We start from the raw sequence: 26867 nt of genomic DNA on the forward strand, positions 1-26867 counted from the left end.
ATGGGGAAAGGCTCAGATTATAGCAACTTTAATGCCTGCTTCTTGCCTTTCCATCGTGGGATTGCTGGGAGTGGGGCATGCTGCTCTAAATTATCCCAACCCTCAAGGTTGGGCTGGTGTTTCATGGATGTTTGTCCCTTTATGGGGCACAGCTACTACTTTTCTCTGTGCTATTGGAGTTTCCTGAGAGTATAAGAGTAGATTTGGGGGAGTTGAAGTGCCTTTGCAATCATAAGTACGGGCTGACTGCTAAGTGCCTGAATTTTCATCAGGTGACTGGAGCTGTAATGACCTTAACTTTGGGCACAAGTCATTTTGTTCATCACTGCTGAACAAATGGTTGTTAACGAAGGATTGCCTTGACTGTAGTCAGGCAGGAGGAACATACTCTTTTGTCTGTCAAGGAGTGTTGGCTGGCGGGCCTAGAAAGAGCTTTCTCCATAGTGGTGGAGACAGCAGCCAGGCATGGGTTGTACTCGGGTGGGTTCTACGTACCTTTACTACCGTTTCGCAGTGAGACCATGCACGCTCTTCTGCCGAAGTGCATTTTGATGACGTCGGGGTCGGTGGGTGGAGCCTCCCGCTGGTTTTACTACCGGTTCTATAGGACTGGTGCGAACCGGGGCCAACCCACCACTGGTTGTACTTGTCTGTTCAGATGAAGGACTGAGTCTGTCAAAGTTCTTAAGTCCCACTCCTGTTGCTAGGGGCTTCCAGCTTTTGACTCAGTCCTTCAGACTGGACAGACATATCAAATTACCTCTCTTCCCTTTCCTAGCTGCTTTCTCCAATTTCATCATTTCTGGAGTATTTTTCATTGTGAGATCATCTGACGATACGGGGTGAAGTATCAGCAATACACTCATGATACCCAGCTGTATATCTCTACCCCACGTCAATTCAGTGATGCAGTGGATGTGATGTGCCGGTGCCTGGAGGCTGTGAGGGTCTGGATGGGAGTCAACAGGCTCAGACTTAACCCAGACAAGACCGAGTGGCTGTGGGTATTGCCTCCTAAAGACTATGTCGATTGTCCATCCTTGGTTCTGGGAGGGGGAGAAACTGTCCCCCTCAGAACGGGCTCACAATTTGGATGTCCTTCTAGACTCACAGCTAAGATTAGAGCAACATCTGACAGCTGTGGCTAGGGGGGCCTTTGCACAGGTTCGCCTGGTGCACCAATTGCGACCCTATTTGGATCAGGAGGCTCTCCTCACAATCACTCATGCCCTTGTCACCTCACGGTTAGATTACTGCAACACGCTCTACACGGGGCTACCCTTGAAAAGTGTTCGGAGACTACAGTTGGTTCAGAATGCAGCCGCGCGAGCTGTCGTGGGTGCACCTAGGTACACCCACATTACACCAATTCTCCGCGAGCTGCACTGGCTCCCTATTGGTCTCCAGTCATAATTCAAGGTGTTGGTTATTACCTTTAAAGCCCTACATGGCTCAGGGCGAGATTATCTTCGAGACCGCCTTCTACCACATAGCTCCCAGCAACCGATAAGATCCCACAGAGTTGGTCTCCTCGGGGTCCCGTCAGCTAAACAATGCCAGCTGGCGGGCCCACGGGGGAGGGCCTTCTCTGTGGCTGCCCCAGCTCTCTGGAACCAGTTACCTCCTGAGGTCTGGACCATTCCCACCCGATTGGCCTTCTGAAAAGCGGTGAAGACCTGGCTTTTCCGGCAGGCCTGGGGCTGTTGATCTCGCTTTGCAATCTGACGAGATCCGGCCATGAATGGTGTGAATGGGTTTTAATGTCTTTAAGGTTTTTAAGTTTTAAGTGTTTTTATAGTGATTTTTTTAGTGTATTGTGAGCCGCCCTGGGTTTTCGGAGAGGGGCGGCATATAAATTGAATAAATAAATAAAAATAAATAAATAAATTATTGTTATTGATTTCTGCATAACTGTGAGTACTGCAAGAGTGGATTTCTTGACTGGTTGAGCCTCTGGTGGCTCCCTGGTATCAGGGCTTCAACCTGTTCAGCCTATCATCACCTATTTGGCTCTACTCAAGCCACCTGGCTTCTCTGACTTCTGTTACCTGTGCTCTCCATTGAATTACACCGTTCCGGAGCAGCGAAAAGGATTTTCAGGGGGCTGAAGCAATTTGCAGGAGCTTCGTGCTCCATTTTGATTTCAAACCGCTACAGGAGCTTCGCGCTCCCAAAGGGCTCGTCGGCTGGCCATTTTGTTTATCTGGTAGCCATCTGACATATTCAGCATTCCGAGATTGGATCCTTTGCATGCTTAGCGGATTCTGTCGAACTGACATTAACAGCCCCAGTGGTTCCTGGCCCCAGTGGCAGTATTGCACTCTCCTGGGGAGCCGGGATCACATGTTCAGGAGCCGCGCACTCTCTCAATAGCTGGACTGCCATTTTGGGTGTCTCATGCATCACCGTCAGTTGAGTCGTGACTGTCAGGAGCTTCGCGCTCCATTGTTAACACAGACTCTTTGAGGGCTTGTCACCCCGCTGTCCAAGCTGCTTGCTTGCCAGCTCCGGCTGTTTCAGGGGCTTGTCACCGGGCCCTTTGAAGGCTTGTCATCCTGCCTGAGCCATTTGCCTGTCATCAGCTAATTCAGGGGCTTGCCACACGCCATTCCCAAGCCACCAGTGTCAGAAGTTTTGTGCTCCTTTAGCGGCTTGGCTGCCATTTTTAGGAGCTTCACACTCCTTTAGTGGCTAGGCCACCTGTGGTGGGTGGTGCACGCAGCGATCGGAGCCTGACAGTCATACTTCTGCCCCTTTGAACAGCGGCAGTTCTCCCAAGGGGATTCCCTTGTTGGCACCATTTTGTCAAAGGCTATTCTTAGCCTACATTTCTGAGCCACTGTTCACGTGGTTGCCTGTCAGCAGGTGCCTTATGGGTTTGACTTTGCCTGCATTGAGGGCCAGATTATTGTATAGCACGATGCCAAAGGTGCTGTTCAAGTCCAAGAGGGGAGCATCTGACACTGGCTGCCCAGCCGGGGACCACATGGAGTCCAATCCTGGAACCTCCAAGGCTGCGACCGCGAAGACCATATCTGGGGGCCAATCGGTGGCCCGGCCTCATTCAAACTCTGGTCATCGCTCTATATTATCCACTCAAGATGAGAGGTGCAGGGATCTAGAGGTGCAGGGATCTGGCCCTGCAAAAGATCTGTCATAAGGCCAGTAAGGACAAGGCCCTGTAATTGCCCCCCGGGGATGAGTCCAGCAATTTGACTGCTCCAGCCTCTTGTCCCAGGTCACCAGGGATTACCCCGGACTAAGTTTCACTGCGGGACTGCCCCTTCGACATCCCAACTGACACCCTATGGGGCCATTCATTATCTCCGGCGGCAACATCTACCCAGGCTGCTCCTGCAGCCATTAGCTTGGCACCTACTGTAAGTCAAGGATTTCCCTTGCCTGACAATTTTCAGAAAATCATTGTTAGAGCCATTCTAACAAGCCAGCTTTCTGCTGGCTTCTTTCAGCCAGGCCAGGATTCTCCGGCTCTATCTGTGGTGTTAGGTTCCCACCTTGAACCTTGCCCGGAAGACCTTTACTCCTTTCGGGATCCGGGATCCCTAGTTCCCTCACAAGACAGCCATCCCTCGCTTGAAGAGGAAGCTGACCATAAGGAGCAGGATCTATCTGATGATGAGGGATTATTGCCAGAACCACCGGCATTTACCGGTCTTTTTCTGCTGGCAATATTCAAATCTTTATTGTTTAAAGCTACCAACACCACGCGTCTGGGGTCTTCCCCAGCTGGAGATGAGCCTAAAGCTTCTCGGGATCATTCTGATGCTCTTTTCTCAGAACCAAACAGGGCAGTGGACATTTTACCTGTGCCTCCCCTGTTTCTTAATGTTGTACAGCAACAATGGGTAGCTCCTGGTTCTGCACCACTCCCTTCATTGACTGATCGCCATTTTTTCAACATGGCCCCGGAATTGGCGTTGTTGCTCCAAGTTCCCTCAGTGGATGCCCCAATTGCGGCATTGCTGCCTAACTCCACTATTCCAGGGGAGCTTAACAATGGCTTACGACCTGAGGAACATTGTTCTGATCAGTCTCTCCAACGGGTCCACCAAGGGGCGGCTTGGATAATTTGCTCGGCCACTACTGCATCATTTTTTAACTGGGCCACTTTGCTTTGGCTTCACCAACTCAGGGATAAGCTGCCAGCAGAGGACATCCGGCTGCAGCATGATTTGAATAAAATCATCGCAGCAGTCCAGTTTTCGGCGGACGCGATACTGAATTCTGCTTGCTTCACTTCCAAATCTTTAGCCTCTGCAGTGGCGATGCATCGCTTGCTTTGGATGCAACACTGGCCGGCTGATGCTCACCACAAGTAGCGTCCCATTTACGGGAGCCAAATTATTTGGGCCAGCCTTGGATCTGCTGTTAGTTGAAATGAAAGACAAGCTCCTGCCAAGCTCTCAACGGAGGAGTGATCTCCAATATTCTTCTCCTTACCGCAGACCTCAATATTGTGGATCCGTTTCCAGGGTGCCTTTGGGTCTAGACAAAGGGGACAACAGGACAGGCCACTCCGCAGTAGAAATTTCCCAGGTAAATGGCCCTTTTGAAGGGGAGGAAGTCGTTCACTCCGATGCCACCATTAACTGTACGTCCGATCTCCCCATCGGCGGCAGGCTAGCTCTCTTTGCCAACTGATGGGACATTCTTAAATTGGACACCTGGGTCAGGAATACGGTAAGATCTGGTCTATTCTTGGGATTCTTCTCCACTCCCCAAGGTTCTTTATCCGCTGCCCTGTCTCCAAGGATAGGAACAAGAAGGTCCTCATGGATTTGGCCATGCAACATCTTCTGGACATTAGAGCTATCCAGAAGGTTGCTGAGGATCAGGCAGGGCAAGGGTTTTACTCCCTTCTATTTCTCATTCCTAAGTCCTCAGGCAGTTGGAGACCTATTCCTGACCTAAAATGGCTGAATTGATACATCGTATAGAAACGGTTCAAAATGCAGTCGTTACAATCTATTCTGGCTGACGTCAGGAGGGGCAACTTCCTCACCTCTATTGATCTTACTGAAGCATATTTGCATATTCCAATCTTTCCTCCCCACCGTAGATTCCTTAGATTTTGTTATGCCAGTACTCACTATCAGTACCGTGCGTTACCTTTTGGGCTTTCTTCTGCACCCCGCACCTTTACTAAGGTGCTAGCCACCTTGGCGGCCCACCTTAAGGCCATACCTGTCTGTGTCCAATGTTACTTGAATGATATTTTAATCCAGTCCTCTTTGAGGCACCTTTCCATCGAGGATCTCCAAGTAACTATTTTTTGTCTTAAGGAACATGGTTTCTCCATTAACATGGAGAAAAGTCACCTGACCCCTTCGACCCGATTACTCCATCTCGGGGTTGTGATTGATTCCCTGGAAGGCAAGATATATTTCTCTCAGGAGCGGCAGGCCAGCCTCAGAGAGCTAGTTGGTAAGGTTCAGAATGAACATAAGGTTGCCTTGGTGCTGCTGTCAACGCTCCTAGGCAACATGGTTTTGGCCATTCATATCACCCCGTGGGCATGCCTTCATGCAAGAGACCTTCAATGGTTTCTTTTGCCTTTTCAGAAGGCGGGGAAAGGTAATTCTCCTGGCAGGGTCCAGGTTCCCCCCAGCGTCTGCAGATCTCTCACATGATGGAGGTCTCTGGCCATATCCAAAGGATGGCTGTTCCAAGAACCTCACTGTCTGGTGCTGATGACAGACGCCAGCCTCTTCGGTTGGGGGTGCATCTCCAGACTCAGGTTGCTCAAGGCTGATGGTCGGGCCATGACCTGTAACGAAACATCAGTTGGCTGGAGCTGCGAGCAGTCTACTTGGTCCTCCTGCACTTTCAGACGTTGGTCTCTGACAAAGATGTTCTGGTGCTTACAGACAATGTGGCCACGAAAGCGCATATAAACCGCGAAGGGTGCACCAGGGCCACGGGTCTGACTATGCCTTTGGGCGGAAGGCTGGCTTCCTCCTTGACAGCGGAGCACATCTCTGGGGTATCCAATGTGCAGGCGGACTGGCTCAGTCAGACAGTCATTGACCACGTGGAGTGGCGCCTGCACCCGTCCCTCTTCCGGGACCTGACGGATCATTTTGGCTTCCCAGAGGTGGATTTGTTTGCTACCCCAGAGAATGCACAGCTCCCCCACTTTTATGCCTGCTTTCCAGCTCCACGAGCGGAGGGAGTAGACACTTTCCGCAGCCCGTGGCCACAGGGGCTCCTTTATGCCTTTCCGCCTCTATCACTCCTTCCCAGGGTGGTACGAAAGATTCTGGAGAAGCAGGCGGAGGTCATCCTCCTCACGCCTCATTGGCCCCAGAGGGCTTGGCTTGCCGACCTCAAGACATTGTCGGTGGCCCTACCCTGGAGGATCCCTCAAGGCGTGGCTTCGCTCAGCCAGGGGGTGTTGGTCCACCTGGACCCACAGTGGCTCCAACTGACCACCTGGCGCTTGAGTGGCACGCTCTGAGTGAGGACAGCTCCTCCTCCAGGGTCATCTGGACTATCCAGGCCTCTTGGCGGCCTTCCATGGAATGTATTTATTCTGCCACTTGGCAGACATTTTGTAATTGGTGTGACCGTATGGGTGTTTCCCCTCTCCAGCGCTTGATAGCCCAGATCCTAGAATTCCTCCAGGACAGACTTGATAGTGGGCTATCGCCTAACACCATTCAAAGGCACGTGGCGGCTCTCTCCTCTGTCCTGGTTACCTAATTACAGCATGACTCAGCATTAAAGTCACATAATACATTTACAGATTAAAGTTACAGTACACATATATTGCCTGGACAACTTGTTAGGCTCAAACCATATCCTTACATTCTCCCCTTTGGACAGGTCAATATATACAGTCTAGATTCTTAATCCATAGCTTTCACAACACGTTCTGTGTTTGATAGCACCTTGCGCTTTGGTAAAATTATCAGCTATATTGTCTTCCAACATACAATATTCCAACTTAACCCTGTTGCTTTGGATACACTGATGAACATTCAGATACTGAATGTCAGTATACTTAGATCTGGTTTTAACTGCTAAATTTGTTGCCATTTTTATAGCAGCTTGGTTGTCCTCATGTATTACAATTGGATAATCCATCTTTAAACCAATATCTATCATTAGTTGTTTGTAATAAATCAGATCAGTACAAACTAGTGACAAACATGAGAATTCTGCCTCCATAGTAGATAGACTAATATGTTTTTGACGAATTGGTTTCCAGCCAATCAAACAATTGTCTAACATGATAGCTATACCCGATGTGGACTTTCTGGTGGTCACATCAGTAGCAAAACTGTCATCAGCATATGCGCTCAATACTAAATCATTGTTAGGTTCTAGATACAATGCATAATGTATCGTCATTTTCAGATATCTTAATATACGCTTTGCGGCCTGCCAATGCCTATCAGTTGGCTCTGCATTATATCTCGCTAATTGGTTTACTCCAAATGAAATATCGGGTCTTGACCAATTGTTTATATAAGATAGACTACCTATAAGAGACTGGTAGATCTCCTTACTGAATTTAGGACTTTGGATTTCTCCTTGTTGAAAATCCTGTGCCATAGGCGTTTTAGCTGGCTTACATAGCTCCATGCCATAATGTTTTAACATTTGGCTTATTTTGCTAGATTGAGATATTTTATAACCTCTAGCTGTTTGATTGATATCTAGACCCAAATAATGCCTAATATTTCCTAAATTTCTAATCTTAAATTTGGTTTGTAACTGTTTAACAATATCTATGGCTTCCTTGTCAGTTTTGGTTATTATGGCTATATCATCTGTAAACAATAACAAAAATGATACTACCCCATTATTATTTCTTTTAAAGAGACACTTATCCGCTACACCTTCATGAAAGCCGATCTTATTTACCTCTTTAACTATACATTGGTTCCACTCAAACCCTGATTGTCTCAAACCATAAAGGCTTTTATTTAATTTCCAACAATCAGTGTGGTTTTGTGTTTCAACTCCTAAAGGCTTCCTCATATAGATGGTGTGTCTCAATGGAGCATGCAAGTATGCTGTCTGTACATCTATATGGTTAATACTATATTTATGCTTAGCAGCCCACACTAGCATTGTTCTTAAGGTACTCGCACGTAAACTAGGAGCAAAAACCTCATCGAAATCCTTTTCGGTCTGAGAAAAACCTTGAGCTACAAGGCGAGCTTTAGGGGTTACTGTCCCGTCTATGCTTTTCTTAATTTTGTAAACCCATCTACAACCTATTAATTTTTCACCAGGTGGCAGTTTCACAGTTTCGTAAACACCTAACTTAGTTAAAGAATTAATTTCCTTACTCATTGCCTCCTTCCAAGCATTCTGCTCCTTTTCAGGATAAAGCCTGATATCTTCATAACTTGAAGGTTCAATATTAACCTGGCAAATTACAGTTGCTTTATATCGACCAGGTGGATGCCTTTCCCTAGTAGATCTCCTAGGTAATACAGGATTTACAGCAGATGGTTCCTCTGACTCCTCCCCTAAAACTACCTCCTCTAAACCTACTTCCTGTTTTTCCTCCTTGATAGAGGATTTTACATCATCTAAATCCTTAGGAATATCATCAGGAATATGATGCTTTTTTACTAACAGTATTATTATCATGTCTATAATCTGCACTCTCTAGTTTATCCCATCCTTCGTGCTCTAGAAATTTAGCACTTGCACTACAATATACATGAGTAGTTCCCTGTGCCCAAAATCTAAAAGATCTATGATTTGATTCATAGCCAATGAAAAACATTTTTCTGGCTCTCTGTTGATCCTTTCTCCTTAAATTAGATGGAATATGTACCCAAGCTGGGGCTCCAAATATGTGTAAGTAACTAAGATTTGGTTTCCTCTCATGCCATAAGGTGAATGGTATTTCTCCTGTAGAGGAATGAACCACGTTGTTTAACACATGGTTAGCACACATAACAGCCTCACCCCATAAACTTTCAGGCAAACCAGAATCTGCCAACATAGTTCTAGTCATGGCTTGTAATGTTTGACCTCTCGATATACAAATTGTGCTCTGGTCTGTACGGAGCAGACCGTTTATGTTGGATCCCTGCATCCTGCAAAAACTTTTCCAATCTTTGGTTGGTAAATTCTGTACCATTATCAGTCACTAAGCATTTAACCTTAAATTTCTGTTTCCTTTCCACAAAATGTAGCCAGTTGTTAATATGCTGGAATGTTTCACTTTTTGTTTTCATTAGATAACAGAATCCATATCTTGAATAATGATCTATTATGCTCAGAATATAGCAGGCACCTCCTATGCTGGGTTTTTTGGGTCCAATTAGGTCTATAAACACTACCTCTAATGGATATTTGGTTTTAAAACCATTAACATGGTTTGCTGGTGTTACCCTACTTTTTTGCTGATTACAGGCATTGCAATTAAGATATTTACTACATGCTTGTAGTTTTATCCCTTCAGATAACTGAACTGTTTTCTTTAACATCCTGAAATTTAAATGCTCAAGTCTCCGGTGTAACAGATGAATACATTCATCATGTGGTTTAACATTCTTATAAACAGATTTAGACTTAGCCACCAATACTGGGTTATCCCTTAAAACAAATAAATCATTTTCTAAACTTGCAGTAACAACCTTGCCATCTTTCTCAATAAAACATTTATCATTTTTAAATGTTACTGTAAACCCAAATTGCAATAATGATTTAACAGATAATAAATTGAATCTTAACCCAGGAATATATAACATAGGCAATGGTTCATTACTAAATGACCAATGAGCAATACCCTCTCCAGCTACCTTAACCTTCCAGCCATTTGCTAGTTTAACATGTTGGTTACTCTTCTCCATTTTAACAAAAAAAATTTCTATTTCTAGAAATAGATTGAGAAGCACCACTGTCAACAACCCAACAATCCTGGTTAATATCAGTAGTTGAACTGGATATAGCTAAATTACAACCCTTCTTGGGTCTAGTATTGTCCCTAACAGACATTTTCTTATTCTTATAATACTTAGCTATATGCCCTTTAGCCCCACAAGCAAAAAAACGTTTTACAAAATAGGCAGTTGAATACATTTTTTCTTCTTTTGGTTGTTGCAGTCTCAACGGATCCCTTTCTTGTCTTCTTTTGGATTCTTCCAATAACCTACCGGTTATGCCAGCCAATGTCAGTTCATCTCTGGACAAAACCTCTAACGAAGAAACATAGTCGTCATAACTATCGTTCAAAGAAGAAAGAATTATATAAACTTGTTGTAGTCCTGAGAAAACAAGTTCCTTTTCATGCAACTCCTGGAAAATTCTGGTCATGGATTCCAAATGAGCCATCATATCTCCACCTTTAAGAAGATGTTGTTTAAATAATTTCCGTGTGAGATAAATATGAGCACTCACAGAGTCACGAACATATAGTCTCTTCAACTTGGTCCAACACCTAGCAGCAGACTCTTCGCCACGAATATGGACAAGCTGCTGGTCACCCAGTGTTAGTCCAATAATGCAAAGAGCTCGTTCATTTTCTCTGTTATACTTGGCTATTTTCTTTGCATCTTCCTCATCAGCAGGATTCCATGCTGTTACATCCGGTGGATTATTAACTATATCCCACAGTCCTTCTCTACGCAGAAGTAGATTACATTTTGCAGACCAGGATACATAGTTTGTTCCATCCAGCTGGATTATCATGGAAAAATTTGCTGCTTGTTCTAGTGCCATCTTCACTTGGATTGTTTATCACAAACACAGTTTGTACTATTCACATTAACTCTCAGTTTAGCTCTTAACAATCCCTGTTAGTTATGGTTGGCTCTGGGCCCATAACCAATGTTAAGGATATTGTTGTTGTGTTACCAACCAGCAGAGTAAATGCACAAGGAAACGTTGCTGAGAGCGATGAATAAGAGATATGCAAACTGGTTTATCAAAAGCTTACTTTATAGTAGAAAAACAGTCCCATAGTCTTTAAACAAATTCCAAGTCTTTGCCATTTAAATCAGTCCAGTAGTTACAGAATCTTCTTACCCAACAAACAGTAGTTGGTTAGAATAACAAACTCACTCTGGTTCACAAACCACGATGATAGCAGATCCATTCAACAATGATTAGCAGATAGCAGCTCCTCTCAATGGTAGCATATCATACTCTGATAGCATATCACATCATCTTCATACACAATGGCAGCATATCATAGCAGCAACTGAACACGTTACAATACCTTGCTTAAATACTCTCACAACCAGTCATTACCTAATTACAGCATGACTCAGCATTAAAGTCACATAATACATTTACAGATTAAAGTTATAGTACACATATATTGCCTGGACAACTTGTTAGGCTCAAACCATATCCTAACAGGTTCCTTACTTCTTTATTGCAGCATCCCACTATACGGCGGTTTCTGAAGGACGCCACTAACTTATGCCCCCCGTGGTGCACAGGTACCGCCACTGGGATCTGTCTATTGTACTGGAATCTCTTACGGGAGCCCTGTACGAGCCCTTACGGACTACCAGCCTTTGCCTTTTGTCATGCAAAGTCACCTTTTTGATGGCGATTACCTCTGCCAGGCGGATTTCGGAGATTGCTGCCCTTTCTCTGCGAAGTGACCTTTGGGTTTTCCATCCTGATCGCATGGTCCTTCGCTTTAATCCCACCTTCATGCCTAAGGTTAATATGCCCTTTCATCGGAAGCAGGAACTGATCCTGCCCGATTTCTGCCCTTATCCTGCTCATCCCTTAGAACACCATTGGCATACTTTGGATGTCCGGAGGGCTCTTCGGATATACCTTAAGAGAACTGCTGACTTATGAAAGACAGAGTTGTTGTTTGTCTCTTTTACCCCAGTCTCTTTAGGTTGCAGGGTGACTCCTTCTATCATTGACAGATGGATTTGGCAGACGATTGCCAAGGTGTATGAGCTACGTTCCTTGCCAAGGCCAGCTCATCTGACAGCACATTCTACATTCAGTGCGGCCACATTGGCGGCGTGGGCCACACAAGCGTCCTTACTTGAGATCCGCAGGGCAGCAACTTGGACTTCCCCTTCGCCTTTTATAAAACACTATAAACTGGACAAATTTGCCTCAGCTGAGGTGGCATTTGGCCGTAGGGTTCTACAGCGGGTTCATACCGACGGGGAGTCTTCTTACCATACTGGGCCCACCCGTAGTTAGGGACAGTAAGCTTTGGTATGTCCCATGCCTGGCTGCTGTCTCCACCACTATGGAGATGGGGTGTTGGTCTTACCTGAGACTCACCTTCTCATTGGGTGGAGACAGCAGCCAGCCCCACGCATGGACAATCTAGTCTTTGTGCTAACTTTCTCTATTTTGTTCCAATACATTGAGTTTGTTTCTTCGTCTTCGCCAAAAGCTGCAAGCCCCTCGCAATAGGGGCGGGACTTAACAATTTTGACAGACTCAGTTCTTCATCTGAACAGACGAGTACAATTCATGCCTGGCTGCTGTCTCCACCCAATGAGAAGGTGCGTCTCGGATAAGACCAACACCCCTTTTCTGTCATTGCCCTTGCCCTTTAGAATATCATCCCTCCCAAGATCCGGCTCACCCCATTCCTTCTGGCCTTTCCCAAGAAATGGGCTCCAGCCTGGGACCCCAGATGTGTGATCCCCTTTTTGTGATTATGTTGAATATTGATTTCCTGGTTGCTATGGGTTTTATGTTCTTAATATATTTTTACATTAATATTGTAAATCACCCAGAATCATATATTACAGGTAAATGCGCATATACACCTGATAATTCAAGTAAATCTTGCCATAGTAGAATATTGCTAAAATAAAAAATGAATGCCAAAGGTATGAGGGAAAAATATATTACCAATCCAATTTTTTATGTGGAACTGAGTTTAAAATGCTGCATACAATTGTCTCCCCCGACAGTTCCATCTGTACGACATTCAAGCCACTACCAAGACCAGGACAATAACCTCAGTCCAAATCTGGCTTCCCACCAGAATTCTCCAAGATTTAACAATGATCCCAAAACTAAGCAAGATAAACAAGGCAAGATAACCGATTTCTTCAGTCTAACTGTCCCCCGGTCCTTCCACCAGCCCCCTGTTGCTTCCAAATGACAGTCAAAGATCTACTCTCCAACTCTTCCTTGGTCCATCATGAGTTGGAACATTGCAGGGTGGGCATCCAAAAAAGCCGACCCAGACTTTTTGAACTACCTCAAAAACTTTCAAATTCTCATATTTCAGGAAACGTGGGAGGTTAACGATATTTCACTATGTGGTTTTGAAATCATATCCTTGCCAGCCCGTCCCTCACTGCTTGGTGGTCATTCGAAGGGCGGTCTTGCAACAGGTATCTCCCTGGATTTGCACGCAAACGTGACTCCTGTGGACTCCCTTCCCCCTTATGCCCAGGCAAATTTGATATTCGTCGGGAAGCTCTTGCTCCTGGTGTTTAATGTCTATCTTCCTCCTGGAGGCTCTCACCGGGACTTGGATGAGCTGTGGGCTGGTCTAAAAGACTTTCTCGCTACCATCACACTTAGATTCTCTCATTCTCTGGTTCTCCTAGCGGGGGATCTAAACGCCCGCACTGCGGGGACTTGGGAAACCCTGGTTGTCTCTCGTTGGTGGACAGGCCCGACTAAGGATGACCACCCCCTGGATACCTTGAAAGGGAGAGTCTCCAAGGATCGAAAAGTTGACAAAGCGGGGACTTGTCTAGCTCTTCTTACCGTCAAACTAGACCTCTTCCCCCTTAATGGCAGATGTGCCCCGGATGTCCCCGGGGAATTTACCCACTTGGCCAAAAATGGCAACAGCACAATAGACTATACCTTGGTTTCGAGAGCCTTTTTGCCATACATTTCCTCTTTCAAAGTAGACAGGATTTTCAGTGATCATCTTCCTCTCATTACAGTTGCACGGTTATATAGACCTCAAGACCATTCTGCTCACGCTGTCTCAATAGACTCTAATCCCAGAGGCTCCCCGATGTTGCCGAAATGGTCAAAATCTCTGGCCCTTTTTCACGCATGCTTTTATCATCAAGAAGCAGCCAATAGTTTGTCAGCCTTAATCGGCACCAAGGCTACACCCGGTGTGTTACTGACCACCTTCACTGAGTGTTTAAGCGGTCTTATAGCCTCGTTTCAACCCCCCCCACTCTTATCCCTGGTAGAGTTTCCTGGAGGAAGGGAGCCCCTTGGTTTAACTCACAGTGCAAACAAGCCAGGAACCATATGAGATTTATATATTCTGCTCACAAACGAACAGGTTCATCGATGCCCCCCCCTTATTTCGAGGCCAAGAAGGCATACAAGCTAGCCCTTTCAAGAGCCAAGCAAGACTGACACCGGCTAAGGTGGAATGCACTACTAGAGGCCGCGAAATCCAACAACGCTCAAGATTTCTGGAGTCTGTTAAACAGGAGGCCAACTAGTAGGCTCACTCACTCCATCTCTGCCACCACATGGGAACTCTTTCTACGCCGAGTCTTTTACGACACTGACATGCCAGTTTCTTTGACCTCAGGCTCTTTCCTTAACCACCTTCCCAGATGGCCTCCTGTGGAACCATCTACGATTGCCAAACTAATCGGACAACTCAAACTTCGAAAAGCTCCCAGCCCGGATCTTATCCCAGCCGAAGCCATTCTAGCCCATAAGGACTGGTGGACCCCGGTTCTCACCGAGGTATTTAATGCGATCAACCAGACGGGCCTCATCCCCAAGCTCTGGAAGGATGCCATAGTTATCCCAATACATAAGAAAGGCGCCCATTCCGATCCCAGCAACTTCCGTAACATCAGTCTTCTTTCAATTTTGGGGAAACTCTATGCCCGTTATCTCCTGTCCAAACTGGAGTGCTGGGCTGAAGAGGCCGACCTGCTCGGATATGAGCAGGCAGGGTTCCGTCCAGACCATTCTACAATTGACCATGCCCTGATCCTTCATCATCTTGCCATAAAATATTCTACCCCCAGGAAGGATCGTCTCTGCGTTGCCTTTATAGACCTAAAGGCTGCCTTTGACAGCATCCCTAGAGCTAAGCTGTGGGCCAAACTTTCCGCCTGGGGTATTGACAAAAGATTACTTTGGCTTATCTCCCAACTGCACGACGGAACAGAAGCAAAAGTGCGCCTTACCCCGCAGGGGGATCTCTCTAACGCTATCCCCGTTAACAAGGGGGTTAGGCAGGGATGTATTCTGGCACCCTTTCTCTTCAATTTATATATCAGTGACTGGAGAAAGGCATTTTCGGATCACATGGTCTACATCCATTCCCCTAGATTAGCTGATTATAGATGTCCGCTCCTGCTCTACGCTGACGATGCCGCAATATTTTCATTTTCCCGGGTGGGCCTACTTAGAGCCTTAAAAATCCTTTCTGCCTATTGCTCTGCTAACCAACTGCATATAAACCACTCAAAGTCTAAAATCATAATTTTTGCAAGAAGCAGGAAAATCTATCAATGGAACCTTGATGGCATCCCAGTGGAACAGGTTCACAGATTCCAATATCTAGCTATCCTCTTTCAATCCAATACCAAGTGGCCTGCACAGGTTAAGTCCCTCTGTAATAAGGCTAAAATCTCCACCCCTGCCCTCCTGCACTTTTTTCATACTGAGGGAGCTCATCACATCCCCTCAGTATTAAAAGTCTACAGGGCAAAGGTGATAGCTGCTATCACCTATGGCGCCTCCCTCTGGGTCCAATCCAACATTTCTTCTCTTGAGTCTGTTCACAGCCAATTCCTACGCCGTCTGATGGGAGTCCCCCCCTGCGTAAGTAATGCCGCAATTCGTTTGGAACTGGGCATATCCTCACTTGCAACAATCTTGTGGAAACGTGCAATTGGCTATTGGTTGTCCCTGTGGACCAGACTCCCAGGCTATTACCTAGGCCAATGCTTATGGCGGGACCCTTTTCATAGTCCCTGGGCCCGTAATATCCATACAAAACTTTTGAAGATCAGAATTTCTCCCATTGAAGCTTTTATTCTAGGCCCTGATGCTGCCAAATCGTTGATCTTTCAACGGCTGGACGACATTGATAGACAACTAAATCTGGCACATGGATCGGGAACATGCTCACCGTTTTCCCTTGGTATTGTTCCCTCGTCTCACCCTCCGCCTTACCTCTCTGTGTTACACTCTATCAAACACAGGCTCGCATTTATGAAGGCACAATTTAATGTGATCCCCTCGAATGTCCTCGACAGTAGGCTTTCGGGTGTGTGTGTGTAAAATCCATCCATTGTACATGTGACGGCCGATCCCCGGAATCCCTGTTCCATATTACATTCGTATGTCTCCACTACCGGGATATAAGATCAAGACTCATTTCTCCTATTTCCCAGAGATTCTCTTGTTCACCTGATATGTTCAGCCTTTATTTCCTACTCCAGGACGCAGACCCCAATATAACTCTAAAGGTGGCAAAAAATTTTGCTGCAGTCGTGGCTGGGAAAAAATGGGAAAAGAGACGGGTAAACCCGACGGCAGAGGATCACTAGTATTGACAGTACAGATTGTATTTGAGGCAGTAGACGGTGTACTGTCCCATGATCTATCCATATTTGTAAAATATGCTCCCTTTCTTTGTCTATTTTAATTTGGTCTCTGACTGCAATAAAAGATTACTTACTTACTTACTGTTGCATGATATTAACAGGAATAGATTTCTGGTCTTTAACAGAATGGTTAGTTCCAAAAATGTTAAATAATTCCCTCAGCTCACATCCTTTTTTTAACCATTTGTGTATGTACTTTATTTAATAAATAGCAAATTAGTTAGGCTTTTTTTCTTTAAAAATTAACCTTAATTTTTATTGCATAGCAAACTATAAAAAAGGCCAAATATACAGAGGAAAAGCTTTTCTACTAGCTCTATAATAATTTTGAGATGGTAACATATCTGTCATTGAATAAACCAAAGCCATTGGATTTCTGTTTCCAACTGCAGGTCTAATCATGCATATTTTATTTTAAGAGACAAAGTTAATACAAGTAACGAATAATATACATAGATTTGGCAGTCATGATCTTGTAGAGGCAACATTATATAACTTTTGTTTAGGATGTAATTTGGTGCTTGTACTGATTATTATGGATCACTTAAAAAAATATTGGAAGAAAGCTTTCTGTATTATTGAGTTTGTCCTTTTATAAGCACAAAGTAACCCTGATGATTTTCTGATGAGGATCTGAATTGGAAAGGCCATCAGTTGCACTATAGACTTTAAAAGGCTTTTAAGCAAATTCTGGTTAAAAGATTATATACAATTAGGTAAAGTAATATTAGATTTATTTCATCCACAAAAGAATCTTTTCCCATCATTATTGAATTTGCCATGAAAAAGACTTTATGAAACACTTTTGAATGTCCAAATTCTGTGTTTCTTTGAATATATGATAGGGTCTTATTTTCTTTTGACTCCCGAAAAAATAGCCTAGGCCCCTCAAAAAGGGGGTTACTAATTTTTTTGAGGGGTGTACTAATTTTCCCTCCACACGCCTTGCCTGTTTCACGGCCGAAAAGAGCGAGTGACGCATCTCACCTGACCTCAGGGCTGCTTCTTTTGCAGCTGAAAGGAGCAACCCTCTCGCCATGTACCGGTATGAGGTGGGGGAAGCGAGCTGGGCAAAAAGTGTGTGGCAGTTCAAGCAATCAAATGTTTTTCTCTCTGTGTGAGAGACAGAGAGAGAGAGAGAAAGAGAAACAGCAGAGAGAAACCAGGTAAGGGACAAAGCCTCCCCCTCCCAGAAGCAATGTGCAGCCGTTCACAGTAACAAGAATCACAGGCAATTCTGGAAGATTGTGGGAAGCAGTTGTGCTGCAATTCTCGTTACTGTGAGAGGCTGCATGTTGCAAAGAAGAACAAAGCGAGGCAGATGGTGGTGGTGGGGGACGAAGCAAGGCAGAAGGTGTGGACCTGCCCCATGCATCCCACATCAGCTTACCTGAAGGCCTTTCATCCAGGCCACCCATGCCAAACCCTCATCCCAACTCCACCCCCAGGGCAACCACATCCCTTCACTAACCTGCTTTCCAGCTCCATTCTCCACTGCACGTGCAGGGCAAGAAAAGTAGTTTGTGGGACTACGGTTAAAAAAAATAGTTCAGACCTTCCAACTTCTCACAAAAAAAAAAAAAAGATCTCGCGAAGTTGGAAGGTCTGAACTACTGTATTTTTTTTTAGCTTCCAACTTCGCAAGATCTTTGTTTTTTCGTGAGGAGGTGTGAATATTTTTTTTTAACTGTAGTCCTACTGACTACTTTTCTTGCCCTGCAAGCGCAGTGGAGAACGGAGCTGGAAAGCAGGTTAGTGAAGGGATGTGGCTGCCCTGGGGAGGGTGGGGAGTTGAAAGACCTCTGTTTTTGTGTTTGTGTGTGTGTGTGTGTGAGAGAGAGAGTGAGTGAGAAAGAGAAAGAGAGAGCACATCGTTGCCAGCCCTGGTATAACTCTCGGAGGTTGGATCAGATCTCTCTCTCTCTCTCTCTCTTTCTCCCTCTCCCTCCCTCCCTCCCTCCCTCTCTCTCTCCCTCCCTCCCTCCCTCCCTCCCTCTCTCTCTCTCTCTCTCTCTGTGCTGCACCACCGGCAGCAATGGAAGTATGGGGGGGAGAGAGGCGATCCCAGCTACCTGGCTCATGGGAGGCTTGCTGAAAGCTTGCACGGCAGCACCAGCAACAGACACGAGACATGGGGGAGGCAGGGGATCTAGATGCCCTGTTCTGGTGTTTCTTTGGCGCAGCCGCAGACAAGCTGAGAGACAATGGGATGAAGTGGGCAGTGTGTTCGGATCGCCTCTGCCTCCCCCATGCCTCTGCTTCAGCGCAGAATGACTTTCGACCATCTCTTTCTGGGCGTGGCGCTTCTACCTCTTGGGCCACTTCCTGAAGCCGGCAGCTGCTCAGCCAGCCACTTTGCTTCTTCCCTTTTTTCTCGTGGGAGGCTTGTGTGGTGGCACCAGCAGCAGGGGGAGGCAGAGGCATGTAGGAGGCAGAAGCGATCCCAATGTACCATCCCCTTTGTTCCACTGTCTCTTGCCTTGCGGCCCAACAAGCAGAAGCGCTGCGCCCAGAAAGAGAAGGGCAAAAGTGGTATTTGTGCTGCCCCAAGGGGCTAGCGGGCTACAGCCAGACAATTGCCCCCCCTGTGCTCATGCTGGCCACGCCCATCCCCCTCGGCTTATTTTCGGAATAGGCATAATATTAGACCCACCTCCCAAAAATTAGGGTTGGGCTTATTATTGGGGTGGGTCATATTTTCGGAGAAACACAGTATATATATACATTTTATCACTTGTATCTACAAACTCTTCTGATTCCTTCAAAAAGGAATCTCATTTTCATCAGAGTTCATTCCTGTGTATGGATATTATCTTTTTAATAATCATTTTCTGTCACAGTGGCTGGAACAAAAAATAATCCAATTTTTTGCCTTCCCAATCACTTTTTAAAAAACCAGAAATACACTGGTTATTTTACAATCCTTGGAATAGATTCCAACCATCAAGATAAATTGCATTGTTTGCCTGTTTGATTTATTTTTAATTTTTGATTATACTTATAGATCAATCTTTTATTGCCTTTATCAGTTTTCTTAAAAAGATAGCCCAGACTTGGACATACTGTAATGTGCTAGATCCAAAGCAGCAAGTTCAGAAAAAAAGAACTTACTGCAATAAATAAGACAATAGCCACTGCATCATTTCTGTCTTAGTAGGGTAGAGCAGGCTGAGTGATGAAAGGAAGATTTACAGTGGTATAAACCAAGAACAAATCATAATAGCTTAGCCAATAAAAAAGACAAACCCATTTGTTCAATATGTTATATACTCCTGGCTACTTTCCTTCATGACCGGAGGCAATCTCGCCTGACCAATAATCACCAAGACACAACGAAGGCTTTTTGTTTTGTTTATTGCAACAAATGGGGAGAGAAGCTTATCAAAACTTGGTTCTCTCCAAAGTTCCAACCCAAAACATTCCATTCTTTATACAATCCTGTCCCGGCCACCACATCCCTCCTCATTCCCCATTAGCTGAGATACTATGTTACACTTTTTCGACCGTCTCCTACATATTTCCTGCTACATACTTAATCATACATCATATATACATTAACATTAGGAGATAATTTATGCAAGGTGTGTCAATTAATATTAATCAGTTATTAAGCATGCTCAGTTCTGAGTTCTGGAGTTATTTTATGGCACTTAACAATAGGTTCTTCCCTGTTTTTTAGTTTAGTTTGCCTTTCCTGATACCCCATTCAGTTATCTTTTTCTGGCTAGACATTTCCTCTTGCAGCTGTTTTTACAGCTTGTATTCTTTCTTTTCCCACTCTGAAGACCCAGCTAATTTTTGCCTACATGTCTATTTTACATCCTGCCTTCTTTATACTACGATTTCCTTACTCCCATCTATTGCACTTTCTTGACAGGCTTGTTTCTCCACTCAATAAATTTCCACTACACCACAGATTTAATTTTAAATTTTTCTTTCAATTTTACATTTTGAAAACCATTCACTTATTCCTATCACGTACATAACAATAAATGTACACACATGCATTCCATGGATAAGTTTTGATTTAAAAATTTGCAGGTTCATAGACTAAAGGTAAACTGGAATGCTTTGGAGCAGGGGTTCCCAAACTATAGATTGCAATTCTTTGGAGTAATCCCAAATGGGGTTGAAAATTTTAAATGACTTGTACAGGCATATTTCTTGTCTATGAGAGGAGCTGGAAATTGCAGAGGTTGTAGGGTAGAAGTGCTGCAAAGCTAGGCCCAAAGACAGTAGAGCAGGGCCTGGGAGCAAAGTTAGAAGATTTGAGGGCAGGACTGAGGGTGGCAGGGCAGGAAGATCCAGGAGACAGAAGGAAGCTGTGTATTTGCCAGATGCCTCTCCAAGCTACTACTTTCCTCTGGCCTTTGAGAACATGTGAATCAGTAGTGGGTTTTAATTTTGGTTGCTACTGCTTGGTGCGCTGGCGCACTCACGCACACGCATGATGCTTATGTGCAGAAACTTCTGCGCATGCGCAGAGATGTCCGGGCAGGTGGGCAGAGCCTCCCGCCGCCGCTGCTACCGGTTTGCCCGATCCGGCAGTGGGGGGGGTAGCAACCCCCCACTGATGTGAAGGTGGATATTTGAATATGAATACTTCCTGGATAGAGAAGTATTTTGATACTTATCATGTGAGTGAAAAATCATGTGATTTTTGTATGTGGGTATATATGGGTATGTTGCCATTTGTTAAATGGCAACTCTACAGAATCTGTAGAGATTCTCAGTCTTCTAGATCTTGGTTGTCCCAAAGGTGCTTTTTCAGGAGGCAAATGGAAAAATTACCAGCTGTCTCCAGTAATATAAATCCTTCCATTCCCCATTATCCGATCAGAGCTGAAGAAGCTTCTTGGATGAGAAGCAAAACGTCTTCAAAGAAAAGAAAGTCCAATTATTTGCTGAAAAATCACCTTTGGGTTACCATTTGTTGATCTCTGAAACTCTCACCAACTTAAGACGAAAACATTGGGACTTGATTAGTCTTTAGAAAGACATCAAATTGAGAATAAATCGAAATATTTAATTTCTGGTGTATCTTTTTGAGTAGCAATAAGTGGTATAATGCTTATACTTGGATGAAGAAAAATGCAATTATATAATCCTAATTTGCTGTTTAGAAAAGTTAAAGACTTTATTATAAGCAGTGGCAGTTTTTCAATTTGATTAAGTCATCCTGATTCTCACATTTAATTTTTTTAATAATGGATACAATTATCATTTCCAGTTTTGCTATGCCAGGATCTGCTCTTACAGCTTGTATTTGTTGAATAAGGCATAAGGTAAAATGCTGATTTTTTCTTAATAAAGTTGTGTTGCTAAGGTCACATTTCAATATACCTCATATTTGATTCATTGAATTTATTTTCAAGAAAATGTGTAAAAATGAGGATCACTATAAAAAAAAGAACCAAAATCTTTTCCACTTGAAATTGTGTTTAATATTTTGGTTTTGAAACAGTAGTGAAGTGAAAATTTAAAAAGAGCACATACTAAAACAAGTTGCACCTTGCCTTTATAAAAATCAAGGCAAGTTAATTATAACCACCTAATTTCAGTGGAAACTAACTACAACAGCTGCAAACTATTTAATTATTTGTTTGAATTGGAATTCTGAGAGATTAAAATGTTTGAAGCAATAGGTAAGCTCATTTATGATAATGAAATTTTCATTACATTTGTGTGGCAGATTTCATCAGCACAAAAATGACTGATTTGGCTGAAGTTGCAAGTTAACTTTTAATTTCTGAAAATTTGTCTGTATCAAAAAGTATTGTAAACTCAGTGTAATACAAGTAGTCCTTGAGTTATGACCTGTTACAAAGAAAAATACCTAACTATATACATTTGTATAATTAAGCTTGTATATATATATATATATATATATATATATATATATATATATATATATATATATATATATATATGTCAAAATATGAAGTGTGCCACATTCCTCCCCCCTGACTCCTCCTTACCTTTCTGACTCCGCCCACTGTATATATAAGCAGCTGTTCCTGTCAGAATCCTTTGCCTTGCCTGATGATCTCCTGTGAAAAGAAACATGTAAATAAAACAGTGTTTTGAATTCTCATATCTCGCATACTAATTATTGGGCCTATAATTAAAAGAAGAATTATAAGCAACATGACCACAACCGAGCCCAAATTTATGTTGCTAAGTGAAACATTTGTTAAGTGACCTTGCTCCATTTTATGACTTTTCTTGCCATAGTTGTTAGGTGAATCATTGCATTTGTTAAATTAATAACATGGTTATTAAGTGAATCTGGCTTCGCCATTGACTTTGCTTGTCAGAAGGTTGCAAAAGCTGATCATGTGACCTCAGGACACTGCAACCGTCATAAATATAAACCAGTTGCCAAACATTTGAATTTGTTAAGGATATTGGTGTTGTGTTACCAACCAGCAGAGTAAATGCACAAGGAAACGTTGCTGAGAACAATGAATAAGAGATATGCAAACTGGTTTATCAAAAGCTTACTTTATAGTAGAAAAACAGTCTCATAGTCTTTAAACAAATTCCAAGTCTTTGCCAGTAAATCAGTCCAGTAGTTACAGATATCTTCTTACGAAACAAACAGTAGTTGGTTAGAATAACAAACTCACTCTGGTTCACAAACCACAATGGTAGCAGATCCATCAAACGATGATAGCACAATGAATAGCACTCCTCACACTATGGTAGCTTATCATACTCTGGTAGCATATTACATCATCTTCATACACAATGGCAGCATATCATAGCAGCAACTGAACACATTACAATACCTTGCTTAAATACTCTCACAACCAGTGATTACCTAATTACAGCATGACTCAGCGTTACAATGAATCAGCAAGAAAAACTTTAAAGTCACATAATACATTTACAGAGTAAAGTTACAGTACACAAATATTGCCTGGACAACTTGTTAGGCTCAAACCATATCCTAACAGAATTTGATCACGTGACCATGGGGATGTTGCAGTAGTTGTAAGTGTGTAAAACAGTCATAAGTCACTTTTTTCAGTGCCATAACTTTGAACGGTTACTAAATGAACTATTGTAAGTTGAGGACTATTTGTATATGTGACACCTTTGAGTTTTCAATGCAATGGTTTAGAGCCATAATGATGAACCTATGGCACGCATGCCACAGGTGGCACACGTAGCCATATCAGTGGGCATGCCAGCTCAGCTCTGGCGCGCATGCATGCGCCGGCCAGCTGATTTTTGGGCCTTCTGGGCCCACCAGAAGTAGGGAAACAGGCTGTTTCCTACCTCCGGAGGGCCTGGGGATGGGGTGGGGAAGGCCTGTTTTTCTTTCTTACCTGGCTCCAGATCCTCTCTATGCATCTGGGAAGGGTGAAAACAGCCTTTCCCACTCCCTGGAGGCCTGAAAGGGCCCATTTCGCAACTTCCGGTGGGAAAGGAAGTGACTTTTTTGCTATTCCAAGCCTCCAGAGACTCTTAGAGAGGCTCTGGAGGCTGGAGACAGCAAAAAAGTCACTTCCTGTCCTACTGGGAGTTGGGAAATGGGCCCTTTCAGGCCTCTGAGGGAGTGGGAAAGGCTCTTTTCACCCTTCCCAGATGCATAGAGAGGATCTGGAGCCAGGTAAGAAAGAAAAACGGGCCTACCGGGCCATCACGTGCCAGGAGTGGGAGGGGCAAGGGGGGCTGTGCATGCATGCGCAGGCAGGGCTCATAGAATTATGGGTGTGGGCAGCCGCACACGCGAACCTCCCCCGCTACCCCCTCTCCTGGCACGCGATGGCAAAAAGGTTAGCCATCACTGGTTTAGAGTTTTAATTTATTTTCTGTTTGAATAGTCTTGTGCCCCTTTAATTTCAAGAGATAGAGACCACCATCTATCAATTGTACAGTACTTTAATCTTAAAACAGTATCTTGTATTATAGATATTAAATCATTCCAGTGAGTAACCTCAAGATGACTTCGCCCTTTCTAGGTATTTCAAGAATATTTTATTTTTCAGCCTTAAATTTCTTACTGAACAAAGGCAAATTTTAATTTGTCAAAAATATATATGAAATGTCTACATTTATTACATGTATTGGTTTTAGCTTTTTATTTTTCTGAATTTCAAAATAAATTATCCATAGAAAAGTAACTTATGTATCTTTATTTTCTTTAATTAACAGGTATTTTATATTGGACTTTGAGACTGGAATTCTACAGTACTTTGTAAATGAACAGAGTAAAAACCAGAAACCTCGAGGAATCTTATCTTTAGCTGGGGCTATAGTTTCTCTTAGTGATGAAGCTCCAAACATGTTGGTGGTATATTCTGCTAATGGAGAAATGTATAAACTGAGAGGTATAGTTTCTTTAATGATCGTCCAACTATGTTAATTGTGATAAACACTTTTGCTAAAATTAAAGTAAGGCTCTGCATTTCTCCTATTAATGTTCACATGTAAATTAGTACAATGGCATGAGATTTATATTTGTATTTGTATTGTAAAAATTGTTTAGAATTAAAACTTTAAAGGCTGAAAAAGTTATTGAAAGTCTATTGATTTAATTAAATTAGTCAACTACAAGAAGAATATATAATAGAATTCCCTGAATTGTACATTTCATATTGTGGGGCATGTTTGCTTACAGGAAGATAGACTTCTTGATTTATCAATATGTATTTAAATTGTAAGTAAATATTTTGATATATTGGGATTAATTTATATACCTCATATTTAAAAGCAAGATAGACAAATCAATTTTCACTCATCAGAATACCTTAATTTTAACACAGGGCATTTGAGAACATGGGGCATTTTCAAAGCAACAAATTGCTTTTAGTATGCTTTTAAACTATGTTATAGATTATTTCATGTGTGTTTATTTCTAGCTGGTGATACAAAGGAGAGACAGTACTGGGTGACTCAACTTCGATCTTGTGCCAAGTATCACACAGAAAATAATTTGAAGGTAAAAATTACAGGACAAGAAAGTTGCATGATGTTAGGGCAAGTAAAAGTTGTAATAATAAAACCCAATTAAATGGTTAAATTTGCAGGGCTTCAATATTAATGTTCCACTTCCACAGAATAAAAATGCTATAAAAAGATAACTACCAAGTTTTAATATCAATATTTTCCCATTGCATGCCTGTACACTGTAGTCTCTTGTAATCCCTATAACACTGTAGACACAATTATACATATAATTAATTAAGAAGTTGAAGATTATATATATACAGATACATACATACATACATACATAGGGGGCTGGACTGGAAGACCTCCAAGATCTGTTCTGTTCTGTTCTATTCTATTTATGAAAAATATGATTTTTATGGGTTAATTACATTTGAAGATCGAAGACATATTTGATATCCTTTAGACCACAAAAGTACTGATAGAGGAAATAAGATATTCCATTTTTTATTTTAAAAGTCTTGTTATCAACATTAATTTTACATTTCCTCTTCAGTTGTTTATATAACTGAGATTCAGATTGATATTTTTTTCAAGTGAAATCTTTTCAAGTGTGTGAAGTAGTTTAAAAGTTTCAGAGTCTGCCAATATATCAGATCCAAACTGAGAAATCAACAAATATTTCAATGGATTTAAAGACTTTTTTGGCAACCTAAATTTTCTTTGCAATTTTTCAAAATCTTTAAAAACTTTACAGATCTGAAACTTTTTTTCTTTTTCTGTTCAGGCATCCCCAAACCCCCCACCCTCTTTTCACTGCCTTTTTAAAATTAGGATTTCCAAAATAATGAATTTCTTTTGAAACTGGGGTCAAGCTACCACCATCCCAGAATTTTCTCTGTAGGTCTGGTTGCCTTTGAAGCAAGTAAAATAACTCAATGTTGGCTAAAATTAGAACCAAATATTTCAAAGCAGTCAAATAATTGCACTGTTGAAACTCTGTTGCTTTTGCTAATAAGAATTAGGGGATAATGATCACCCAGAGCTCTTCTGCCCTCCAATTTCTCATGGGAAGTCATCAATAAAAACTCATTAACTGTGCTATCATGCCATATTTTGATTTGGGTTTATAAAAAAGATTTTTTGTTTCTATTTAATAGAACTTTTTGTGACTTATGCAAATCCACAATAACTCTTTAGAATGAAGCATGTGATGAGATAGGATATTTGTGTCTGATGCTTCCTTTCATTGCAATTAAATGCATGCCAAAATTAATGATATTGGGTGATATTGACTACTCTAATATCTTGGGTAATCCCTTATAATAAGTCGTTACAGTAGACAGATTCACATCACCAAACATGATGTGGTTTATTTGTTTTGATTTAGCATGAAATATGAATTCAGCTCTCATAGAG

At 42.9% G+C, this 26867-nt stretch overlaps 1 protein-coding gene across 2 annotated transcripts in view; it reads left to right on the forward strand.

The window, feature by feature from the left end:
• Positions 1–26867, forward strand: part of OSBPL10 (oxysterol binding protein like 10) — a 114138-nt gene that overhangs the window by 22566 nt on the left and 64705 nt on the right. For both annotated transcript variants that reach the window (XR_015734274.1, XM_034403952.3), the window contains exons 2-3: positions 24714–24889; positions 25421–25500. Coding sequence is in view for 1 of the 2 variants with exons in the window: in XM_034403952.3 (XP_034259843.1) it covers positions 24714–24889; positions 25421–25500 (256 nt within the window). In the remaining variant the exon portion in view is untranslated. The remainder of the gene's footprint in view (positions 1–24713; positions 24890–25420; positions 25501–26867) is intronic.

This window comes from Pantherophis guttatus, chromosome 4 (assembly GCF_059756535.1).
Source record: "Pantherophis guttatus breed Tessera chromosome 4, ASM5975653v1, whole genome shotgun sequence".
NCBI lineage: Eukaryota > Metazoa > Chordata > Lepidosauria > Squamata > Colubridae > Pantherophis > Pantherophis guttatus.